This window comes from Heteronotia binoei, chromosome 15, assembly GCF_032191835.1.
Source record: "Heteronotia binoei isolate CCM8104 ecotype False Entrance Well chromosome 15, APGP_CSIRO_Hbin_v1, whole genome shotgun sequence".
Lineage (NCBI taxonomy): Eukaryota > Metazoa > Chordata > Lepidosauria > Squamata > Gekkonidae > Heteronotia > Heteronotia binoei.
In genome coordinates this window covers 66760563-66782329 of record NC_083237.1, presented here as the reverse complement: position 1 = coordinate 66782329, position 21767 = coordinate 66760563, and the positions used below count along the sequence as shown (strand labels likewise).

The window sequence follows — 21767 nt, the reverse complement described above, 5'->3', positions numbered from 1 at the left end:
TCAGATAGGACAGTGTCATTCTTTCCCTGAACAAAATGAGGCACTGAGCAAACGTTACTTTCCATCCTCGTTTATTATTATTATTTTTTTTTTAAAAAAAAAAGATTTTTACAAAAGGGACGCCACCACACTGGGCAGGTCCGTCCAGGCAACTGTTGCACCCCTAGTGTTTCTGACACAGTGGGACCAGAATGAATAAGGTGCCAGTGTAGAAGCACAGCTGCCTGCAGCTGTGTTAGGAACAACTAGCTACTGAATGCTACAGGGAAGCAGCACACAGAGAAAGTGCACAACTATCATGTTTTCACAAGAGGCTGGAGAGCCTCTCCAGGTCATTGCAAATGAGACGACAGGCACAGCTCCTTGGGAGCACAGTGAACCACCGGTGCTCGCTCTGTCAGCATCTGTCCAGCTAAGGCACTGGCCCTGGGGAACAAAGAGGCAGTAAGTCCAGGAAAGGCAGTCTGATGAGTAGATGCAGTCCCTCTTGGAGCTTGGCCACTGGGATACTGGATAGCTTTTTGTTGGCTATGCGTGCCTGTAAGAGCTGCATAATTTCTTTGGCCTGGAATGGAAACAGAAAGCCATCAGATCTTAGTCACCCGTTTTCGCCACATGCAGCCACGGTGGGGGGGGGGGGGGAGAGGACTGTGGCTTCTGTAAAGAGCTGGGCCTTAACAATTGTCAGTTTTCACTAAGGGAGAGGGAAAATATTTAGCTCTCAAGGCTGAAGCCAGTGTGGTTGCTGAAGAAGTGGTTAACAGGATTGTGAAATGTTCAAGGGCTAGCGGAAGCAATATCCACCTACACACAGAGGATGCCAATGGTCTTGAGTAATCAGATTCATGCAACTTCCTGCTGGCTTTGAGGGCCCAAAACATCTAAGGGTGAAGAACAGTTAGCAACAGTCCACTGTAGCTGCCTCAGGTCACTTTCCAAGAGGCAAATGCACCCTTTTGTAGAACTCAAGAGATTCTGCGGCAAGCCTGGACATATGGATAGCAAACCCGTCCAGCCCTCTTTATAGGCACCCAATTTTTTCAGTTTCACTGCACCTGAAACTTGGAAAGTGGCATAGTTCTACACAAGGTACAGACTGCTTTTTAGGCCTTTTCCCCCCAGGGGTTGTCCCTGCCCCTGTTTCCAGCCAAGCCCCCTTCCTCTCACCCCAGTTGCTGTTCCTTTCCTGCTTGGTGGCAGATTCCAGTTTGTCCAAAAGGAAAGCCAGTCTACCAGTAGAAACAAGGGCGGGAGGAATGATTTCATGCAGTTATTCGAATGTACCCGATTTCTATAACGTCATTAAAATCAGACAGAAGTTATTTGTGTTGGCTTTTCCTTGCATACAAATGTAGGGTGTGCCGTTCTACCCCGAGAGCCCCGGCAGCATGCATGCTGGATTCCCATGAGACAGCCAGCACTGGTCTCCAGTTCTCTCTCTCACCTGGGGTATGTGCCAGAGGAGTTCCTGATCACCCCGGCCCCGTCGCTGCAGCACGTGGTCCGAGGTAGCCGTAGCTGGCAGCATCCCGTGGGGCTCAGCACAAGCCACAGAGGCTGGCAGTCCTGGCCCCAAAGAGGGGAAGGGGAGAGACACGGAATGCCGTTGTTGCAAGAGTTGCCCACGGCAAGGGCATTTAACTGCCATGCCATGCTCAAGCTGCAGAACGCCAGCAGTGAGGCTTGCAGTGCCCTTGTCCTCAGTAGTGGGCAGCAGCCCTCCCTTCCCCCACAACAAAACTCCACCCGCACCCCCCAGGTCCCCAGCACCGTCTCTCTTGCACAGTTTTCCATTCACAGCGACTTTCCCGAATCCCCCTCTTGTCATTGCCTCTCCCCCTTCACGGCTCAAAGCCGAGCCTAGAGTGTAGAAAGGCAGGTGCAAGAACTCCCCTGAGGAGCGGCTACGTCAAGGAGAGTGGAGCCAAGTCTGGCTCTCCCCCCACCAGGTCGACAGAGGCAGCCGTGGCCCCTGCCTTTGTACACAGGGACACCCCTGCAGGTGTTGCTTCTGCTTCACCTGTTGCTTGTCCAAAAGGGGTGGCACCCCCCCGCCCATAGTTCAGTAGCAAATGCTCCCTGAAGGTGCAAGAGGAAACGTTGGGATCTGAGGGTGGTGCCAGTGGGGACTAAGGCAGGAGTGCAGCCGATCCAGAGGGAACAGTCGAGGCAGCCGCTCTGGCACAGCAAGCACAAGCCTGCCTGCAGTTACAGGGTTTCCTCAGATGCCGCCCGCTGCCACGGAGGAGCAGTCTGTGGGCCTGCAGAGAGGGGGCATTTGGAAGGGCCCCCCTGCCCCGGCTTCCCCCTCCTTACCTGCTCAAACAACAGCAGGCGCTCCTGGCTGTCACGGGGGATGCTGTCTATGTCTGGGCATCCCTAGTGCTTGAAGCAGAGTCTGCCAGGGGGCTTCCGGTGGGGCTCTTCGCCAGCTAAGCTAGGACAGACAGGCAAACAGGCAGCCCATCAGTGCAGGGATGCCCACTGCCAACCCCAGTCCAGCCCCACTCCTCCTGGTGTCCTCTCTCCTTTCCTGGAGGGCAGGCACTGCAGGAAGGAGGGGACAGCCGCTCTCAGTCTCCAGACCACCCCCACCTCTTCAGCAGGTCAAAAGGACTGGGAGGAGCTCATCTCCCTTCGAAGTCCCAGAACACGTGAAGAACACTGCCTTATACGGAATCCCACCCACTCCCTTGGTCCATCACACCCAACCGGCAGTGCCTCTCCATGGTATCAAGTTGGGATCTTTCACACATCACCTACGCCCTGATCATTCATTGGGGACTGAACCTGGGACCTTTAGCAAGCCAAGCAGAGGCTCTAGCATTGAGCCACAGCCCGTCCGTTGTTTCTCTCTCTTCACGCCACATACAGTGCTGGGAAGGAGGAACAGAAGACTGGAGTTTGCCCCCATGGGCTCCTCCACCTGGGTGCTGCCGTGCCCATCCCCCATTTGACCCTCTGGAGGATCTCTCTTCCAGCTGCTCAGGACTGAAGGACAGCCACCCTCCCCAACGATTCCTGAGGTTGTGCCACAACTAGTGCCACCTGGTTTTGCCTCCTCAGCAGCCCAGTTTGTGCAAACTAAGCTAAGGATGCTGGCAGCATTTCCTTGGTTTATATCCCATCTTTCTTGCTGAGACTGAAGTCAAAGCATGTGCTAGACTTCCTTCTGTCTCCCCAACCTAATACAGACTTGGAAACTGAGCACAGGATAAAGGCCCTTCTGGTTCACTGTCCGATGCCTGATTAGGTGGCGGTGAAGGCCAGAGGAGGTCTTTACCTCATTCTGTCACCTGCTGACAGTGAAGGGAGTGAGCTTAGGCCTCACCCCCATTCAACACCTTCACATTGCCAAATGACAAGGACTTAAGTCCCACCATTCCCAGGTTTTCTGTCTATTAATGCAACAAATTAACACTGCCAGATGCCACATAGATGCCAGCCAGTTTCAATTCCACTGAAGGGGAGAGATGGAATTTCTACGCCGCCCTTCACTTGGAGTCTCAGAGCGCCTTACCATCTCCTTACCTTCCTCTCCCCACAACAGACACCCTGTGAGGGAGGTGGGGCTGGGAGAGCTCTTTCAAGAATTGTAACACCCAAGGTCACCCAGCAGGTGAACGTGGAGGAGGAGTGGGGAATCAAACCCAGTTCTCCCAAATTATATTCATCCTTGGTTATAAGGCCCTCCTTCCAATTCCTAAAGGAGCCTTTATTTCTCAAGTTTTTAGAGAGCTGCTTATGGAGCCAACTTGGTTTCTTTAGGTTTGTGGAGAAACACCATTTGGGGCCTACGTTTATCTGGGAGTAGTTGGAGGAGTCTCAAACTCTAGGCAGGCTTTGGGGCCTAGTGTCATGAGCCCTGACGAGAAGGAGCGGGAAGGGTTAACAGACCTGGAAGAGTTGCCAGCCAGTTCCTCAGCTGAACAAACAGCAGCTGGCCCATCAAGCACTCTCCAAGCACCAGTGTCAGCTGTTGACAATCAATCTCCTCCAAGCTCTCCCCCTCCCATCTCAAGAGTTCGAAGCAGGCTTCGGAAAGAACTTTCAGAGCGAAGACACGAGGCACGTCGATGCTTCAGATCTCTCAGCCCTGAGTTCTAGCAGAGTCGCTGCCACCCAGGGAGCAGGCTGATTGAGGCTCCCATATAGCTCCCACCCAGGACCTGGTAACCTTGTGGAAGCAACAAGTCTATTCTCTGGCTTGCATCCACGCTCCTTCCTGATCCTGACCTGCTTGATTTCCTTGGCAGCCTCTGAAGAATGCACCATTTTAGCAGCGCCCCTGACCCTTTGACTTTTGGACACTGACTTCTGATTCTGGTTTGCAATTTTGCTTTGGTGACTTGGCTCCCGTTTGACTTCCTGGACTTTGATCTTGGACTGGCTTTGGACTCCCAGCTGCCTGCATCCTGAGAACGTGACACTTTCATCCCAAAAGCAACGGGGCACAGCTAAAACGCCATGCTCTTCAGAGAGCACAGCATTTTAGCCGCACCCGGCCACTTTTGGGAGGAAAATGGCAAAGCGCAGCTAAAACGCCACGCTCTCCGAAGAGTGCGACGTTTTAGCGGTGCCCCACTAGTCTGGGTTGAAACTAAGCAGCGGGGCGCTGCTAAAATGGCGCATTCTTCAAAGGCTTCCTAAGGAAGTAAGGGGGCGCCTAGTGGTTCCCCCAGGTGTGGTAGCGCCCTAAGCAGGCGCCTACCTCACTTACTCCCATGCGCCAGCCCTGAGTACAGGAGCCAACATTCCTTTTTTCCTATTATCCCACCAAATAAAGTCACACAGACTTTTCTCACCTATATCTCACATTTTTTAAAAACTGCAAACCTGTCCTGGGTAAACAAATGTGCCCCTCGTGGGCTTCCTTGCAAGCTCTATTCTGCTTCCACTAGCCGAAGGGGTGGGGGAGAGGAGCACAGACCTTAGGACTGACAGTTCCACCATCGCAATCACACATTCACAGCCCAGCCCAGCCTACCCCCAGCTCTAACCATTTGCTGTCCCTATTAACGTGCCTGCCAAACCATCTTCGTTCCCCAGGGCCATAGGACTTTTTCTGAGAATTCTTTCTCAACTAGGGGAGAGGGACGGTGGCTCAGTGGTAGAGCATCTGCTTGGGAAGCAGAAGGTCCCAGGTTCAATCCCTGGCATCTCCAAAAAAGGGTCCAGGCAAATAGGTGTGGAAAACCTCAGCTTGAGACCCTGGAGAGCCGCTGCCAGTCTGAGAAGACAATACTGACTGATGGACCAAGGGTCTGATTCAGTATAAGGCAGCTTCATATGTTTATATGTTTATGTTTAACTCCTGAGCCCCTCCGCCCCATTCAGTGGCAGCCAAGGGCCACGCTGATCTACCTGATAAGCATGTCTGCCACCAGGCACATGCCCCATGCAGGGCAAAGCAGTTGGGGCTGCAGACCAATCCCAGGGGTGACATCAACTCCTGGACCACATGGAACGGGACAAAGCGAGCCCAGCCACGCCCAGCAGGAGGGCTATCAGCGCTGCAAAAGGGACGCAGACAAGGTCAAAATGTGCCCAGGAAAGGACAGGGCGGGGGGGGGGGACACAGGTTCTGCTTCAGGGACTCAGCTGGTGCTTCGGAGGAAGGCTCACCTCTGCTGCCCCTCCCCACTGCTCAGTGGCACCCCTGAGGGAGGCCTGCGACGCCCAGTGAGCTCTCCTGCTGAAGACTTCTCCTCCTCCTTGCCCCCTTTCTGCAACCTCTCAGGCTCCCTGGGCCCAGCCTCACCTCCTGTGCTGTGGTGTGGTAAGCCATGGCTGTGCTTGGGCAAGGCCCGGGGCACGCCGCCACTTCTTGGTGTCCCATCAGCCCTGCAATCTCCTCCAGCGATGGGACACATTCCCGTCCTTCAGTCTTGCGCAGAGCTTCCTTGATGAAATGTCCGTATCGTGCCATCTCTGAGCCTGGGAACCGATCCTCTGTCCTGCTGGGGCAGAGGAAGACCACACAAAGATCTTTGGCTACAACCCCATTCATGGGAACCCTGCACAGCATTCCACCCCCCCGCTTCAGAGACACTCCAAAAGCAGGCCAATGCTCCATCCAGCTCAGCTTTGGGTCAATCAAGCAGCAGCAGCTGGACCCGAGGCAGTGCTCAAGCAGGGCAAGAGGACAAAATCACCTTCCCCTGCGGCTAAACCAGGTTTGGGTAACTCAGCCCTAGAAGACACTGCTGAGGAGGCTGCTTTTCAGGGCCTGCTGTCCATCCTGCTGAGGAGGCTGCTAGTCACAGAGCCCTTGTGGCCGCGTTAATTCCTTTGCTCAAAGGCTTCCCCTTTTATCAAAGATTTCAGGTTTTCACGGCTGGTAACATCATTAGGGTCTGTCGAATTTTTTGGGCTCAAGTGCCGTGTTCTACTGGAGAAAGTTTTCCTTCCAGACGTTTCGTTCTCGGCTGCGGAGAACATCCTCAGTGGCGTTGCAGCCGGAGCAGGCGCTCTGATCTTCTTAGCTGCTGTGCGTTGAGTGAGGCCCAGGCTGCTGGAGGGCTGCTGTTTCTAGGCTGGAGGGGGTGTGGTGAAAGGCACATCCACAAACCTATTGCCCTTTCACCACACCCCCTCCAGCCTAGAAATAGCAGCTCTCCAGCAGCCCTGGCCTCACTCAATGCACAGCAGCCAAGAAGGTCAGAGCGCCTGCTCCAGCTGCAACGCCACTGAGGATGTTCTCCGCAGCTGAGAACGAAACGTCTGGAAGGAAAACTTTCTCCAATAGAACACGGCACTTGAGCCCGAAAGATTCTACAAACCCTAATGCTTCCCCTTTTGCCCCCCAGAGTCCCCAAAGGAGACAGGAAGTGCCCCTCTTCCTTCACCCTGCAGGGATCTCAGCCCTCCCACATTCCTCACCGCTGGAGGTGCAGCTGCAGGTAACCCTGGACAGGTGGGGAGGGTCGAAACGTGCAGCTCATGCAAGCGAGCAGCTGCCAGTAACGCAGGTCGGCAGGGGTCCCAGGTGCAGGTGGCTCTGTAGTCTGCTTCACCAGCTGGCAGTAGATCTCATCTACCAACGGAGGGAGGTCGAGACAGGTCTGCAGCACCCCCTGCATGAGGAGAGCCGGCTCCCGCACCCCCTCCAGCTGCTGCAGCGAGTGGAACAGCTTGACAGCCTCATCGCGAAGCGCTGCATAGCCGCGGCTGCTGGCATCTGCAGAACGGGGGGGCAGAAGTGGAGCCATTAGCCAAGGCCCCATGTCCCGAGAGCCCCAGCCCCCTCCCCAGTTCTGTGCTCCCATTTCCAGCCCCGTAAGCAGAGCATGGCTGGGAGGGTACCTGCATTGTGACCGACGCCATAAGGGAAAGGCAACAGGGGTGCATAGAGGGGGCCAGCTGTGTAGCAGAGGATAGGGTTATTACGATAAATCCGATCCAGGATCTCTGGACTCCTGTGGTTCTCCTGGGAGAGAAAAAGGAGAAAGAAGGAAAACAGAATCAAGAGACCCTCTGTGCAGCAGCTTAGCTTCGTTATGCGGGATTCCTAGAGATTCAATCCCAGCATCTCCCTACAGCAACCATTCCAGGAAGTCTGTCCACTATGGGAATGGCTTCTATTCTCACAGAGATCCTTGTTGCTTCTAGGAACAGCAGACCAAGTGGGTGGAGGGGGGGCTACAGAAGGCAGGCAAGGCTGCCCCTGACTTGCTGCAGGCAGGATTATTTAATTTAAAACTTTGGGCAGCACCAGAGGTGTACCGATATCCAAGCCTGCTGTTGTTACTTAATTCACTTGCCACTTTTTTTTTCAAGTAAACAACCCCCTTCCTCAAGCAGATCTCCTCATTCAGTTATACATTTTGACAATCCATCCAAGCCACAATGAAACCAGCAATACGAAAATACAAAGCTGAAATCAAAGCCAACAACATCGTCTCACATCTTACTAAGCATTAAGAGCTTTCTCCTCCCCGGGGAAAGTGAGCTCACTTCTGATCTATGTCAGCCCCTGAAGTCCTGGACCCTGGAAGAGCGTGCAGAATGCTTTCCCCTCTCAAGGCGGCATCCACAGCCTGCATCTATCCAGCTGCCATGAGACAGTAGACCTTTGGGGGGGGGGGGTTTAAGCTGGGGAGCATTCTCCCTCCCCCCCCTCCCCCACCCAAACACAATGCGTCCTTGCAAAACCTCTCCATGTCTTAGTGCTCCTCTCTTTCTTTTATCATCATCTGAACGAATGCTGGGGAGCCAAGGACAGCTGTGTTGGTTCTCCAGACCCCTTACCTCCAGGTCAGACATGAAAAGCTGTGTGGGGGTCTGCACAGGGGCCTGGCTGACGATGACCTTCTGCAGAGCGCACACCCAGTGGACGGCCTCATGCAAGTGCTCAGTGTACAGTCGGTAGCAGTGTTTCCTGCCAAAAACCGTCACTGCCCAGTATCCTGCAGGAGTGAGAGATGGGGATGCAAATAATCTGGGATGAGGCAGAGGGAGCATAAGCCTTTGACTGAACCCCGACCCACAGTCCTGGCTGGTGGGCAAGAGAGCCTGTACGTCTCTCCCTCCTACTGAGGCAAAGAGTGGATGTTAGCAGGCTCTCCTCTGGTATTTGGGACTAACCAGCAGCTCTGTGCAGCAGCTCTGGAGCGGCATTTCAGCTTTTCCTCCTGAGCCACTTCTCCAGCCTAACCCCCCAGCTGTAATTAGCTCCACACAGAGAGTGACTACTCCCTCCTGTTTGCAGCCCTCTTTGCCCCACCCGTGCATTTCACAAAAAGCAGGAGCCAGGCGAGGGGAGATGCTGCAGGTGTCCCATGGCTGCTGCCACACACAAGAAGAAGAAGATATTGGATTTATATCCCGCCCTCCACTCCGAAGAGTCTCAGAGCGGCTCACAATCTCCTTTCCCTTCCTCCCCCACGACAGACACCCTGTGAGGGAGATGAAGATATTGGATTTATATCCCGCCCTCCACTCCGAAGAGTCTCAGAGCGGCTCACAATCTCCTTTCCCTTCCTCCCCCACAACAAACACCCTGTGAGGTAGATGAAGATATTGGATTTATATCCCGCCCTCCACTCCGAAGAGTCTCAGAGCGGCTCACAATCTCCTTTACCTTCCTCCCCCACAACAGACACCCTGTGAGGTAGATGAAGACATTGGATTTATATCCCGCCCTCCACTCCGAAGAGTCTCAGAGCGGCTCACAATCTCCTTTCCCTTCCTCCCCCACAACAAACACCCTGTGAGGTAGATGAAGATATTGGATTTATATCCCGCCCTCCACTCCGAAGAGTCTCAGAGCGGCTCACAATCTCCTTTCCCTTCCTCCCCCACAACAAACACCCTGTGAGGTAGATGAAGATATTGGATTTATATCCCGCCCTCCACTCCGAAGAGTCTCAGAGCGGCTCACAATCTCCTTTACCTTCCTCCCCCACAACAGACACCCAGTGAGGTAGATGAAGATATTGGATTTATATCCCGCCCTCCACTCCGAAGAGTCTCAGAGCGGCTCACAATCTCCTTTCCCTTCCTCCCCCACAACAAACACCCTGTGAGGTAGATGAAGATATTGGATTTATATCCCGCCCTCCACTCCGAAGAGTCTCAGAGCGGCTCACAATCTCCTTTCCCTTCCTCCCCCACAACAAACACCCTGTGAGGTAGATGAAGATATTGGATTTATATCCCGCCCTCCACTCCGAAGAGTCTCAGAGCGGCTCACAATCTCCTTTCCCTTCCTCCCCCACAACAAACACCCTGTGAGGTAGATGAAGATATTGGATTTATATCCCGCCCTCCACTCTGAAGAGTCTCAGAGCGGCTCACAATCTCCTTTCCCTTCCTCCCCCACAACAGACACCCTGTGAGGTGGGTGGGGCTGGAGAGGGCTCTCACAGCAGCTGCCCTTTCAAGGACAACTTCTGCCAGAGCTATGGCTGACCCAAGGCCATTCCAGCAGGTGCAAGCGGAGGAGTGGGGAATCAAATCCGGTTCTCCCAGATAAGAGTCCGCACACTTAACCACTACACCAAACTGGCTCTCACAAACTGGCTCTCACAAACCACAGCGATGTCAGAAGTTGAAGCCCCCCAAGCCAAGGACCCCCCTTGTGCTGCCTTTTCTCCAGGAAGCGCCCCTTACCCGTCTCCTTGTAGGTCTGCTTGTCGGGCCACAGCACAGAGCAGAGGCTGGTCAGGACCAAGGAGCCCAGGCACGGGGCCCCCACCTCACAGCCGCTGTAGCAGTCCAGTGAATCCTGGGTCAGCACGAACCAGAGCCTGCGGGGACGCCACCAAGGGGCCCTTCTGGCCCCCCGCACCTCCCTCTGCAGCCAGCCTAGCAGAGGAACAGAAGGCGGTGCCATGAGGACTAGGTCCTTGAACGTTTCTCCAGGAAAAAATCAGGGGAACTACATTCTAGCACATAACTCAAGAGGCTGAGTCCTGGTCACTAGGAAACCAAGCATGTGACCAGCTGCCTCTTCCACAACCTGTGATTAGGACAGTGTGCCTGCCTCAAGGATGCCGGGGAAATCCCTGGGAAGTCCCAGGCAGCATCAGGTGGGTCAGATGGAGGCTTCAGCCAATGGACTCAGCTCCCACTTTCTGGGGAGGGGAGGACCGGGATTCCTGGCTCTGATGGATGGATCGGGGTGGGTGGGGAGGAGGCCCACCTTTCATGATGGGATCTGGGTCCTCTTGCACTTGGCGGCATTTCTTCTCTGGGATAAGGCTACGCATTTCTTCGGCCACTGCCAAGGACCTGAAGGCAACAGAATGCTTGAGAGGTTTCTTTCTTTTGATCTCCCTCTCCCTTCTGCCCCTCAAGGTGGCTTACAGACTATAAAACACTAACACAATCCTGTTAAAAACTAGAAATCTTTGGTAAACAAACATACCTTTTGCTGGCTCTGGAAACGTAGCCCACTTGCACTGGCCAGAAATCTGAGTGGGGGGGGGGGGAGGTATTCCATGGTCAAGTGGCCACCACAGAAGAAGTCCTGTCTCACGTGGTCACCTAACTGTGACCCAGAAAGCAGGCTAGCAGAGGATATCCGCAGTCATCGGGCAGGTCAAAAACTACGTAGGCCTTCAAAGGTCAGAATCAGCACTTTGAACTAAGCCAGAAGCAAGTCAGTAAATTTAACTCCTTTAGAACACAGATGAGATAGGGGCTCTGTGATTTTAGTAGGCAGTGATACAGTCTTCAAAGGCAGTGTGCAGAGTGCATTGCAGTAGTTCAGCTTAATCACTGGTTGACTCGCAAGTTAGGTGACCACGTGAGACAGGACTTCTTCTGTGGTGGCCACTTGACCATGGAATACCTCCCCCCCCCACTCAGATTTCTGGCCAGTGCAAGTGGGCTACGTTTCCAGAGCCAGCAAAAGGTATGTTTGTTTACCAAAGATTTCTAGTTCTTGTAGTGGTGGATGAGTCTCTCCTTAGGGACAGGAAAGCTGTTAGCCTTGCTGAGCTGCAGGCCTTGTGACAGGGACAGAAGTCAAGGACCTGTCCTCTCCATCAGCCTCCCCCCTTTGCAGTCTTCACATTCTCACCCCAGCATTGGGGCAGCTGCTGGGAGAAGAACAAGCTAACTGCAAAAGGGGGGAGAGAGTAACGCCACCGCGGCTACCACTGCTACTTACAAGCAGAACCAGCCAGCCACAGCCTTCTTCTGGGGCCCTCAGCAATCTCACCCTCTGGTTAGAGCAGGAAGGCAGAGAGGGAAGTGCTCCACTCACTCCAGACACACAGGGGCTGGCTATGGTTCTACAGTGGTGGAGAGAGAGAGAACCCTACGTGCTCGGAGATTATCTGGTAATTTAAAAGAGTACCAGCGGACATTTAATATTAATAACTGTTACCTTAGTAAAGTAAGTAAAGTAAATTTATTTTTGTATCCCGCCCTCCCCCGCCAAGGCGGGCTCACAGTACTGTATATGCGTGTGTGGTAGGGTGGCCAACAGGGCATGTGGAAGAGCATCACTGCTTTAGAGTTTACAAGATGCTCTTTTCCCTACCCCACTTTGCCCCATTCCAGCCCTCCTCCTCCTCCTGCTCAGCTCTTTCCTCCTGGGGGACACCTTCACCCCATTCCCTCAAGGGTGGTGTGAACTTTCCTGCCTCACTGGCCTTGGGCTAAAAATGCTGTTCAGATAGAAAAGGTGCCCAAGAATTTTGGAAATGAAAGAGCTGCAAAATGGAGGGAGGATATTGGCTGGACTGTCAAAGAGAAAAATCTGTGTGTGCTGGGGGGTGGCGGGGTGGTTGTAGGGGGAGAAAAGAAACATGAGGGTTCCTTTCTTCTTCCCCTCTCGCCTTGGAGCTCCTCTTGCAGAACCCAGACCCACAGACTCTCATTTCCTGAGGTATTTCTGAGGGGAATAGAAGGCACACAACCCCCTTGCCCTTTTTCCCAGGCTCCTCAGCTTCCAACCAGTTTAAGTGGAGAGATGAAGGGGCCAAGCAACCTAGACAAGGCACCCTCTGGTCTGAAGTCCTCCCCCATTTAAACAATTAATCAGGAAGTTTAATACTATTCCTCCATGTCGGAACAAGGACTTGGGAGTTCTCAGTCTTCACTGGTGCTTACAGATGTTATTTACTTCAGTTATAGCTCTATACTTTTCTGTGTTTCTAACATCCTAGTGCTGAAAGATCTGCACTGGCTGCCAATTAGTTTTGGGACCAGAGTACCTTAAAGATCATCTCCACCCGTATTGTCCAGTCCACCTGTTAAGATCTGCCTCTCAAGCCCTGCTCTCTGGACCCTCACCCTCAGAGCTGAGGTGGGTGAAAACTAAAGACACGGCCTTGTCAATGGTGGCAGCTCTCTTGCGGAGAGCCCTTTGCTTAGAGGCTTGTGGTGCCCGAGTTCTCTTAGGCATTAGGCCCAAATGTTTCTGATCACCCAGGCTTTTAATTAAGGGGCTGATTTCTTTTAACACTAGAGACTGTTGTATAAGGCTTTCAGTGGCCTGTTTTATGACCTTTTTAAAATGCTGAGGTGGGGCTTTTTAACACTGGATTTTAATTAGTATCTTCTAATATTTTGATTTTTATTATTTTTATTTTGTAAGCTATGTTGGGCAGGATCCTGGAAAGGAAAGATAAAAACATTCCAAATAAATAAACAGATCCATTTATCATGTTTCACTCTGCACTTTCCTAGATGCGGTGTGATTTTATATTAATCCTATTTTGGCTTTCTATCGACAGTTGAGCATGGTCTTTCTCTTTGGACTGGATCTTTTTTTAAACTGGCTTTTCTTTGTAACCTCTTTGGCACCACGGCCCGTCTTGCTGCGGCTTCCAGTATGAGTGTACTGGCCTTACGTGTCTGATGAAGTGAGCTCTGAGTCAGAGGAGTTTCTGATGGAATAAATGGTCTTAGCCTTTAAGATGCCCTGCGTGGGCCCCATTTCTTTTGCTGTGAGAGATTAGCAAGGCTCCGTGCTCAGGTGAGTGCTCTTAGGCCTTCCTCACTTCCCCCCCTTCCCCAAATCCCTGCCCTAAGAGAAATGGTCAAGCCCATTTGTCCCTCCAAGGAGAAAACTCAAAAAAAGCAGCTTCTCCAAGGAAGCACCTCCGCTTATAGGCATGCACCCCCGCCTTTCCCAGGCCTCCTCTGGAGACAGTCCCTTCCTCCCCGGCCCCTTTGCTGAGCCTGGGCCCAGCTGGGTCCTATTAGCTCAGAGACAGGGTGGGAGGGGGGTGTGGGCTGCCAGACACTGTCCTTCCCACAAATCTCTCAGCTGTTCACTAGCCAAGAAAGGGACTAAACTTTCAGGAGAGAAAAACAAGGGAAGCATCTCAACAGACCAGGGTTCAATGCCAGCAGTGACACTCAACGCCATGGCGATATCCCAAAACACGTGAAGTTATCATAAAGAAAAGAGTATCAGAACAAGTGCAAAGCACACCTGCAATTGCCCTCAGAGATTCAGGGCTCATAGGGAACACTTCCACGTTAAAGTTTATGTGTTTTTATGTATTTTATTGTATAATTATAATTATTAATGTATTATTAATGTATTTAAATTGATTTTGTTGGTTTTTATGTTGTAAGCCGCCCTGAGCCCACCTCGGTGGGGTAGGGTGGGATATAAATCGAATAAAATAAATAAATAAATAAATAATAAAGGATGAGTTGTGGGCACACAAATCCCAGCTGTTCTGGATCCAGAAATGAAGCATCACATTTGAGAAAGTGCATTTCCTCCCCCAAAGCAATTTTCCTGCAAGCAAAATGTACACTGAGACAGAATTGAGCCCCAGTTCTGTGGTCCAGCTGTCAGTAGCCTGCAGGTTCCCCAATCCAGGCAGTCACCGGCTGGGACTTGTACAGAGTTCTTATCTGGTGGGAGGGAGGCCAGCCCAGCATCCAAGGGGTGGGGGGAATGGAAGGGAGGGGAGAGATCTTCTGGGCTTCAGAAGGGTCAGGGAGATCCACAACAGAGTCCCCCCACCCCCACCGCACAGTGCCATTTCCTCTCCCATCCTCACCTTTCAGAACTGCTGCTGCTGCTGGCCTGGCAGGGCTGTGTGAGGCTGACCTGTGAGGCTGCAGCCTGAAGCAGAGAGAGAAAGAGAACCATCGTCAGCAGCAGCCAGGAAGCAGAAGAAGGGCAGGAGATACATGAAAGGGGGCACCCACCCCACCTGCAGCATAATGGTTTCTGTAAGAGGAGAAAATCACAGGGCAGCCCCCCCCCCACAATCAATCTGCCACTTCCTCTCTCAGGCCATCCATTAGGGGTGCTAGCCGTTCCCCCCGCCCACAAGCTTCAGCAGCTGTGTCCTCAGCTGACCCTGGTGCAGAGCTCCAGACCATACGGAATTGCACAAGAGCACTGCTGAGTAAGACACAGGCAAACAAAGTCCTCTTGTCTCTGAGGTTTCCTGCTCCTGCAAAGGGGGAGGGGAATCTAGGAGAAGGGCCAGGCCCTGGCAGATGGCAAGAGAAGTTCTCCCAGCCCCGAGCAGGTTGTCAAGGCGGTACTCCGGCCTAGCAAGGAGACAAGATGTAGTTACGGGGAACTGGTTTAGAGTGAAGGGGCCCAGTTCTCCTGCACTGAGACACCCCCCGCCCAGTAAGGCCTTGACGGTGGAGATGATGGGGAAGAGAGTCTAAATATAAAGCCCCTCTGAGCAGGGGGGAGTGTTGCTGCAGCAGGTACGGAGTAATGGACAGGCACCAAATGACCTGTGGCATTAGAACACGTGCTATACACCCAGCACAAGTTGGCAAAGGTTGTCACAATCCTGTCAGGGCAGTGGGAGGGAGACCGAAATAATCTTTCCATGGTTTGTTGGCAGCAGCTACCAGAAACAGAGCTGTTTGTGAAAACAGATCTCAAGCAACATTTTCTACTTTGTTTTTTTAGAAAATTGGAATCTTGGTTCTCTTCAACTGTTTTTTTTAAACTTCATTCTGAATAATGGGTGCTGTTGTGTTTAGAAAAACAATGCATACACGATAGCAGTCTCTTAAAAGTTTGCCAAAAACTTTTGGAAATTAGTTTTGAGAGGAGCCCTTAAAACTTCAAATTGTAAAATTATTCAGGAATCACAACATGCATTTCATGCTGCCAAGAATTCAGCAAATTCTGAGTACGTGTGAAATTTGGCCTCAATCTGTGATTAACCGTTGCTCACTTCTTGAAAGAGACGGCCTTCAAGAGAGCCAATGGTCTCACTTGCATGCTGAGGGGATATGGTGGTGCAGAAATGCAAAGGTCTTCTCCTAAAAGTAGAGATGGGAACATCTTGGGGGAGGGGGGGAAATGGAAACATTCAACGGGATTCCCCTGTTTTTTCCTGCAAGGGCTCGTTTTCAGTTTTTTCCAACAGAAAAACTCAGAAAATCTCAGGGAGCACTAAAAAAAAACAAACTCCCATAAAATATTTTCTCTTTTAAAATAACTGAGATAGTTCTTAAGGCAAGATTTTTCACACACAAGGTTTTACAAATATTTATACTTTTAAATTCCATAAATATGCCAAATAGTTCAATTTTATAAGCACATATTTCAATGTCCCTCCAGATTTATGTTTCTCAACAACAATGAGGAAGGGAGGGAGGAAGGAAACTCTCCAGGATCCCTGGGGAAAAATTGCTTCCTCTCCCCAAAGTGGCAAACAGCACTTCCCTGGGTGTGTAAGAAAGGGCCACGAGAACTAAGCACTGATGCAGCCCTTCCTGCCCTCCCTCTTATGATCTGCCTAAGTTCTCACAGAATCAGCATTGCCATCTAGCCTCTGTTTCAAAACCTCCAAGGAAGGAGAGCCCACCACCTCCTGAGGAAGCCTGTTCCACTGAGGAACCGCTCTGACTGTCAGGAAGTTCTTCCTCATGTTGAGCCAAAATCTCTTTTGATATAATTTCAACCCACTGGTTCTGGTATGACTTTCCGGGACAACAGAAAACAACTCTGCACCATCCTCTATGACAGCCCTTCAAGGACTTGAAGATGGTGATCATATCACCTCTCAGTCGTCTCCTCTCCAGGCAAAACATACCCAGCTTTGTGACATAGTGAAACCATCATCAATTCATGATCCACAGCCCCGAAGAGGCCCAACTCACATCAACGAGGGCCAGGGTGTTTTTAGCTCTGACTCCCACCTGGTGAAATGAGCTTCCACTAAAAGTCAGGGACCTTTTACGGTTCCACAGGGCCTTCAAGGCAGGCTTTTGAATGAGGCACTGAGCATCACAGATCCATCAGGCCTCTCCTCTTGCTTTCTCTGCAAAACGAGTCTCATGAAGACTCCTCAGCCCCTCAAGAGTTGGATATAAGTTATGCCTCACTGGCTTGATTAGAATATATGGAATTAATTCCGGTCGTTATCTTTGTACAGTAAATTGTGGTTTTAAACGCTGATAGTTTCTCAATTTTAAATATGTATATTTTGCTGTTATGATTATGTTGTACCCCACCCTGAGGCTGTTCAAGGGAAGGGCGGCTTAAAATCAATGAAGTCACAAAACAAATTCAAGCAAAAATTACCCTCAGCCTTTGAAGCTAGTTAGAGCAAACAATCCAAACACCAGGAAGGGTAAAGACCAGAAGACACCAACTAACAAAAAAACAGTACGGGGAGGGGGGAACTATTCACAGTGTAAATGGCCCTCCTCAAAAGCCTCTTGCCACCCAAAGGTTTCCAAAGTCAAGGACGGGGCAGGGTGGAAGGAAAAAGGAAGGCCTTCCTGAGCTTGTGCTGCCCACGTTTGCAGGTTGAGGCCATGACACAGCCTTGTTCTAACAGGCTGGGGATTCTTCGCCCCAGTGCAACTGTCGCCAACAAGGGCTGCAGGCTGAGACCTCCTTGGGCACTTCTTTATTTTTAAAATCTCATTTCCCTTTATCGCCCGCCTTTCTCTCGGGGCCCCGAGGTGGATCACAAGCCCTGTGAGGGTCCTCCTGAAAGCGAAAGGAAGGCTCCTGCACTGCCCATTGGGGGCAGCCCCTCGGAGGCAGCCTTTGCCAGCTCCGCATCATTCCAGAAGGGCCCCGAGAGAGGGAGCCCTGGGCACTCCATGAGGCCCGCCCCCTTCAGCCCACCCAACAAGCAGGAGGGCACCCCTCCACCGCCCAGCGTCGCCCCAGCCCCAGCCAGCACGAGGCCACTCTGCAGCTGCGCAAAGGCCACGAGCGGACAGCTGCTGCACGCACCCGCGGACTGCGGCCCAGGGACACTCAGCTGCGCGGCTCTGCTTTGGGAACGGGTGCTGGAGGAGGGGTCCCACTGCCCCGACGGCTCTCCCGCTCCTGGAAGCCCGCAGCGCCTTGGCCCCTTCCCCTCCCGCCGGCTGCCCCAGGGCGCGCGCCCTCCCCTCCCCTCCCCGCCCGGCCCGGCGGACCCACCCCGCCGTGCCCTGCTGCAGGCAGCGCCTCCCTGGCCCGGGCATGCCCCGTCGCGTCCCTCTGGCCAGCCGCCCCGCCCCGCCCGGCTGACTCAGGCCGCGCCCAGCAGCCCCGACGGCGCGCCTCTCGCCCGGCCTGGCCTGGAGCCGCGGCACTGCGGGCGAGGAGGAGGAGGCAGTCTCCCGAGCTGCGCTGCAAGGAGACGGCGCAGAGCCCCCCGCCGGGCCGGGCCCTTCTCGCCGGCCGGGGCGCGTGGAGGGGAGCCCACCTGGCCGCGCGGCTGCAAGCGCGCCTCCTCCTCCTCCTCCGCCTCGTCCTCCCCGTGCGCCGCGCCCTCGTCCCGCCGGAGCAGGGTGAAGCCTCGTCTGCAGCACAGCAGCCCCCACAGGCCGCCCCGGAACGGCATCCCCGCGCCCCGCCTGGCCTCTCTCTGCGCGCCCGGGAAGCCAGGCAGGCAGGCAGGCAGGGAGGCGGGCGGGCGGCGTCACTGCAAGGGGCGAGGCGAGGCGAGGCGGAGCCTGCCCAGGAGCGGGGGCGAGGCGGAGAGGAAAGCCTCGGCACGGGGGGCGGCGGGAGAGCCCAAGCCTCCCGGAAACTCGCGCCTCTGCTGCCGCCGCCGCCTCCTCGCCAAGTCTTTGCTGATACCCAGAAAGCAAACTCCCACTTCGCTTCGTTTCTTCAATTGTTACAAAAACGGGGTAGGGCAGGCAGGGTAGAAACCGGGAAAACAATACATAGGCTCCATGATGAACACACACACACACACACACACACCCCCAATGCGTAAAGAAGAGAGTGCAAAGCCCCACAAACTCCAGTGTTGGACACATATCCAAAGGCGGCAAGGCGCAGGGAAGCTGCTGTGGAAACGCCACTTTGTTGGTGTTGAAGGCGCCACTGGACTCAAACGTAGTTCTCACATCTGTTGCTAGGCTTCCCAGTCCCCAGGTCCCAGAGGGGGATCCCCCGGTTTTACAGGCTTCCCCCCTCCCCCAGCCAGCTGACCGGCGGGGGAAACCAGCCCCCACAGCTATCATGCACCTCCATGAACGATTCCTATGAGGAATGATGGGGAATTGATCCGCGGGTATCAGGGGCTCTGGGGAGGCTGTTTTTTGAGATAGAGGCACCAAATTTTCAGTAGAGCATCTAGTGCCTCTCCGCAAAATACCCCCCAAGTTTCAAAACGATTGGACCAAGGGGCCCAATTCTATGAGCCCCAAAAGGTGCCCTAGCCTTCATTATTTCCTATGGAAGGAAGACATTTAAAAAGGTGCGCAGTCCCTTTAAACGTGATGGCCAGAACTCCCTTTGGAGTTCAATGATGCTTGTCACACCCTTGTTCCTGGCTCCACCCCCAAAGTCCCCAGATATTTCTTTGAATTGGACTTGGCAACCCTATCTGTTGCTAACTGCTTGACTGTATACCAATTTACTGTACTTTACACATCTTACCTAATGTGTTGTTCTAATCTTAGCTCTATTTATTACTCAGTTACTTAGACAAATCGACTCCAATTAGCTTCTCCTGGCAACAAACCCCGTTTATCCATATGTGATATTTGAGGAAATCTGTTTCAATGAATCTTAAAGAGTGAAGATACTAAGAGTGAACATACATGACTAGTCTAAAAGTGAATTTCATAAGCAGCAGGAGACCACTGAGGTACCACTATAGCCACAGGCCAACTCCCACCTTTGCCTGGGCTTAGTGGAGATGGAGGGGTGGAGGATTCTGTGATGTTACTGGAACCCAGTTCTTTTAAGGACCTAGCATAGCAACAGCCTAGGCCCAGCCCCCCATCCCGGGAAACTGGAAAGTCTGCCCCTGAGGGAACCGCTTCCCATGAGCCAAGCAGGCATGGCTTCTTTAAGAACATAAGAGAAGCCATGTTGGATCAGGCCAACGGCCCATCCAGTCCAACACTCTGTGTCACACAGTGGCAAAAAATTTTATACATACACACACATTGTGGCTAATAGCCACTGATGGACCTGTGCTCCATATTTTTATCTAACCCCTTCTTGAAGGTGGCTATACACTTGTGGCTGCCACCACCTCCTGTAGCAGTGAATTCCACATGTTAATCACCCTTTGGGTGAAGAAGTACTTCCTTTTATCCGTTTTAACCCATCTGCTCAGCAATTTCATCGAATGCCCACGAGTTCTTGTATTGTGAGAAAGGGAGAAAAGGACTTCTTTCTCTACTTTCTCCATCCTATGCATTATCTTGTAAACCTCTATCAGAGAGACCCATCCAGCTAAGACATCACCACCTTTTGTTGGATGCGAGATCCTATTCTTGAGGCAGACAAACACCACCTCTTCTCATTGGCTGGATTGCACAAAGAGAAAATAAAATGATTCAAATGTCAGCACCCAAATGCCCATGTTTAAGCTTTGGTTTATAGTGACCTGTTACATTCATGGATCTGCACATAAAATGTGTGCGCTCAAGAAAACATAGCCAGATCTAATGCTGGGTTGTTTTTCTCAAATAGACATCAGTAGCCCCAGCCGTCAAGAGTCACTCCATTTTGTTTCACTTTGTTTTGTTCTTCTTGCCGTATGTATACAACTTATACAATGCTATGCTTGCGCTTTGCTGCCTTTGAAGCATCCCGTTGCTTGCAGCTTATCTGGAGGGAGGGTGGCATGTCTGGGAACTGGCTAGTTACTATGCAACCAAGGTTGGGAGCTGGAGAAGATGTAACCCAAGAACTGATAACACCACCTGGAGTGATGAGAGCTTAAAAGAAACCTGGCGTAAACCCTGTTTTAGTTTGGTACGCTTTGACTTGAATTATAACGGTCAGGGCAAAGGTTTATAAGCCCGGGGAACTGGTGGGAAGGCCAGTTCCGACAACGCATGTATATGCCCATGATGCTGGAATAAAGATCTTGAACTCTACTTGTCTTATCCTTGTCTCTGGGTCTGACACTAGCAGGCCTGGTCCATCAGGTCTCAGAAGCTGAGGGAGGTTGGCCCTGGTAAGAGTCTGGATGGGAGACATGCAGAGAATACCAGGATGGTGCCATGCCAGTAGGCAATGGCAAACCCTACCTGCATGATTCTTGACTGCACTTTGTGCCACCAGGCAAAAGTTGCTTGCAGCTGTCTTGGTCCTAAATTAACCGCAATTCACACAATGTCTTTTTTTACTAGGATTGCCCAAAATGATACAAAACACTGAGTTTTTGAGCTTTCCAGAATCAACACATGAAACTGCCTTATACTGAATCAGACCCTCAGGGTGAGGACTGCTCCTCAGACTGGCCGCAGCGGACTCCGGGACTCTGGCCGAGAGAGATCTTTCAACGAGCTGCTGCTGCTGCTGGCGATTGAACCTGGGGCTTTCCTCATGCCAAGCAGATGCTTTGTCTCCAAGGCACAACCCCTCCTCGACAGTTACTCAGCCTGGATGTTACAAATTTTAAAAGTGGGGGGAGGAGAGATGATTTTAAAGAGTTTTCTCATGAGCATCACTGTTTTCAGGGCTGGCCAGCAAGCAGATATATGTTGGAACCTTTGGTATAATTTCTTTCCAGTCATAGAATCATAGAATAGAGTTGGAAGGGATCTCCAGGGTCATCTAGATTAACTCCCTGCACAATGCAGGAAACTAACAAACACCTCCCCCTAAATTCACAGGATCTTCATTGCTATCAGATGGCCATTCATCCAATCTCTGTATAAAAACCTCCAAGGAAGGAAAGCCCACCACCTCCCGAGGAAGCCTGTTCCACTGAGAAACCGCTCTAACGGTCAGGAAGTTCTTCCTAATGTTGAGCCAGAAACTCTTTTGATTTAATTTCAGCCCATTGGTTCTGGTCCTACCTTCTGGGGCCACAGAAAACAATTTTTACTCTGAACATAAGAAAATAACCCTTTTTTGTTGTTTTTTAGCATCTTTGGCCAGCCTA

At 52.2% G+C, this 21767-nt stretch overlaps 1 protein-coding gene across 1 annotated transcript; it reads right to left on the bottom strand.

The window, feature by feature from the left end:
- Positions 1-54: 54 nt before the first annotated feature.
- Positions 55-14561, bottom strand: PLEKHH3 (pleckstrin homology, MyTH4 and FERM domain containing H3). Its single transcript, XM_060256388.1, has 10 exons — positions 14478-14561; positions 10646-10734; positions 10114-10308; positions 8251-8408; positions 7318-7429; positions 6883-7180; positions 5762-5957; positions 2317-2437; positions 1445-1566; positions 55-565 (listed from the first exon to the last, which is right to left on the bottom strand). The coding sequence occupies exons 2-8, from the start codon at positions 10710-10712 to the stop codon at positions 2348-2350; spliced, it is 1116 nt and encodes a 371-aa protein (XP_060112371.1). The 5' UTR covers positions 10713-10734; positions 14478-14561; the 3' UTR covers positions 55-565; positions 1445-1566; positions 2317-2347.
- Positions 14562-21767: the final 7206 nt, after the last annotated feature.

Bases quoted from the DNA above. Each gene is read 5' to 3' on its own strand.
- PLEKHH3 (XM_060256388.1), bottom strand. From the start codon at position 10,712: ATGCGTAGCCTTATCCCAGAGAAGAAATGCCGCCAAGTGCAAGAGGAC. The intron at 10,309-10,645 runs GTGGGCCTCCTC...TTCCTCTGCTAG, and splicing joins CCCAGATCCCATCATGAAAG to GCTGGCTGCAGAGGGAGGTG. The intron at 7,181-7,317 runs GTCACAATGCAG...CCCGTTCTGCAG, and splicing joins GCCTTTCCCTTATGGCGTCG to ATGCCAGCAGCCGCGGCTAT.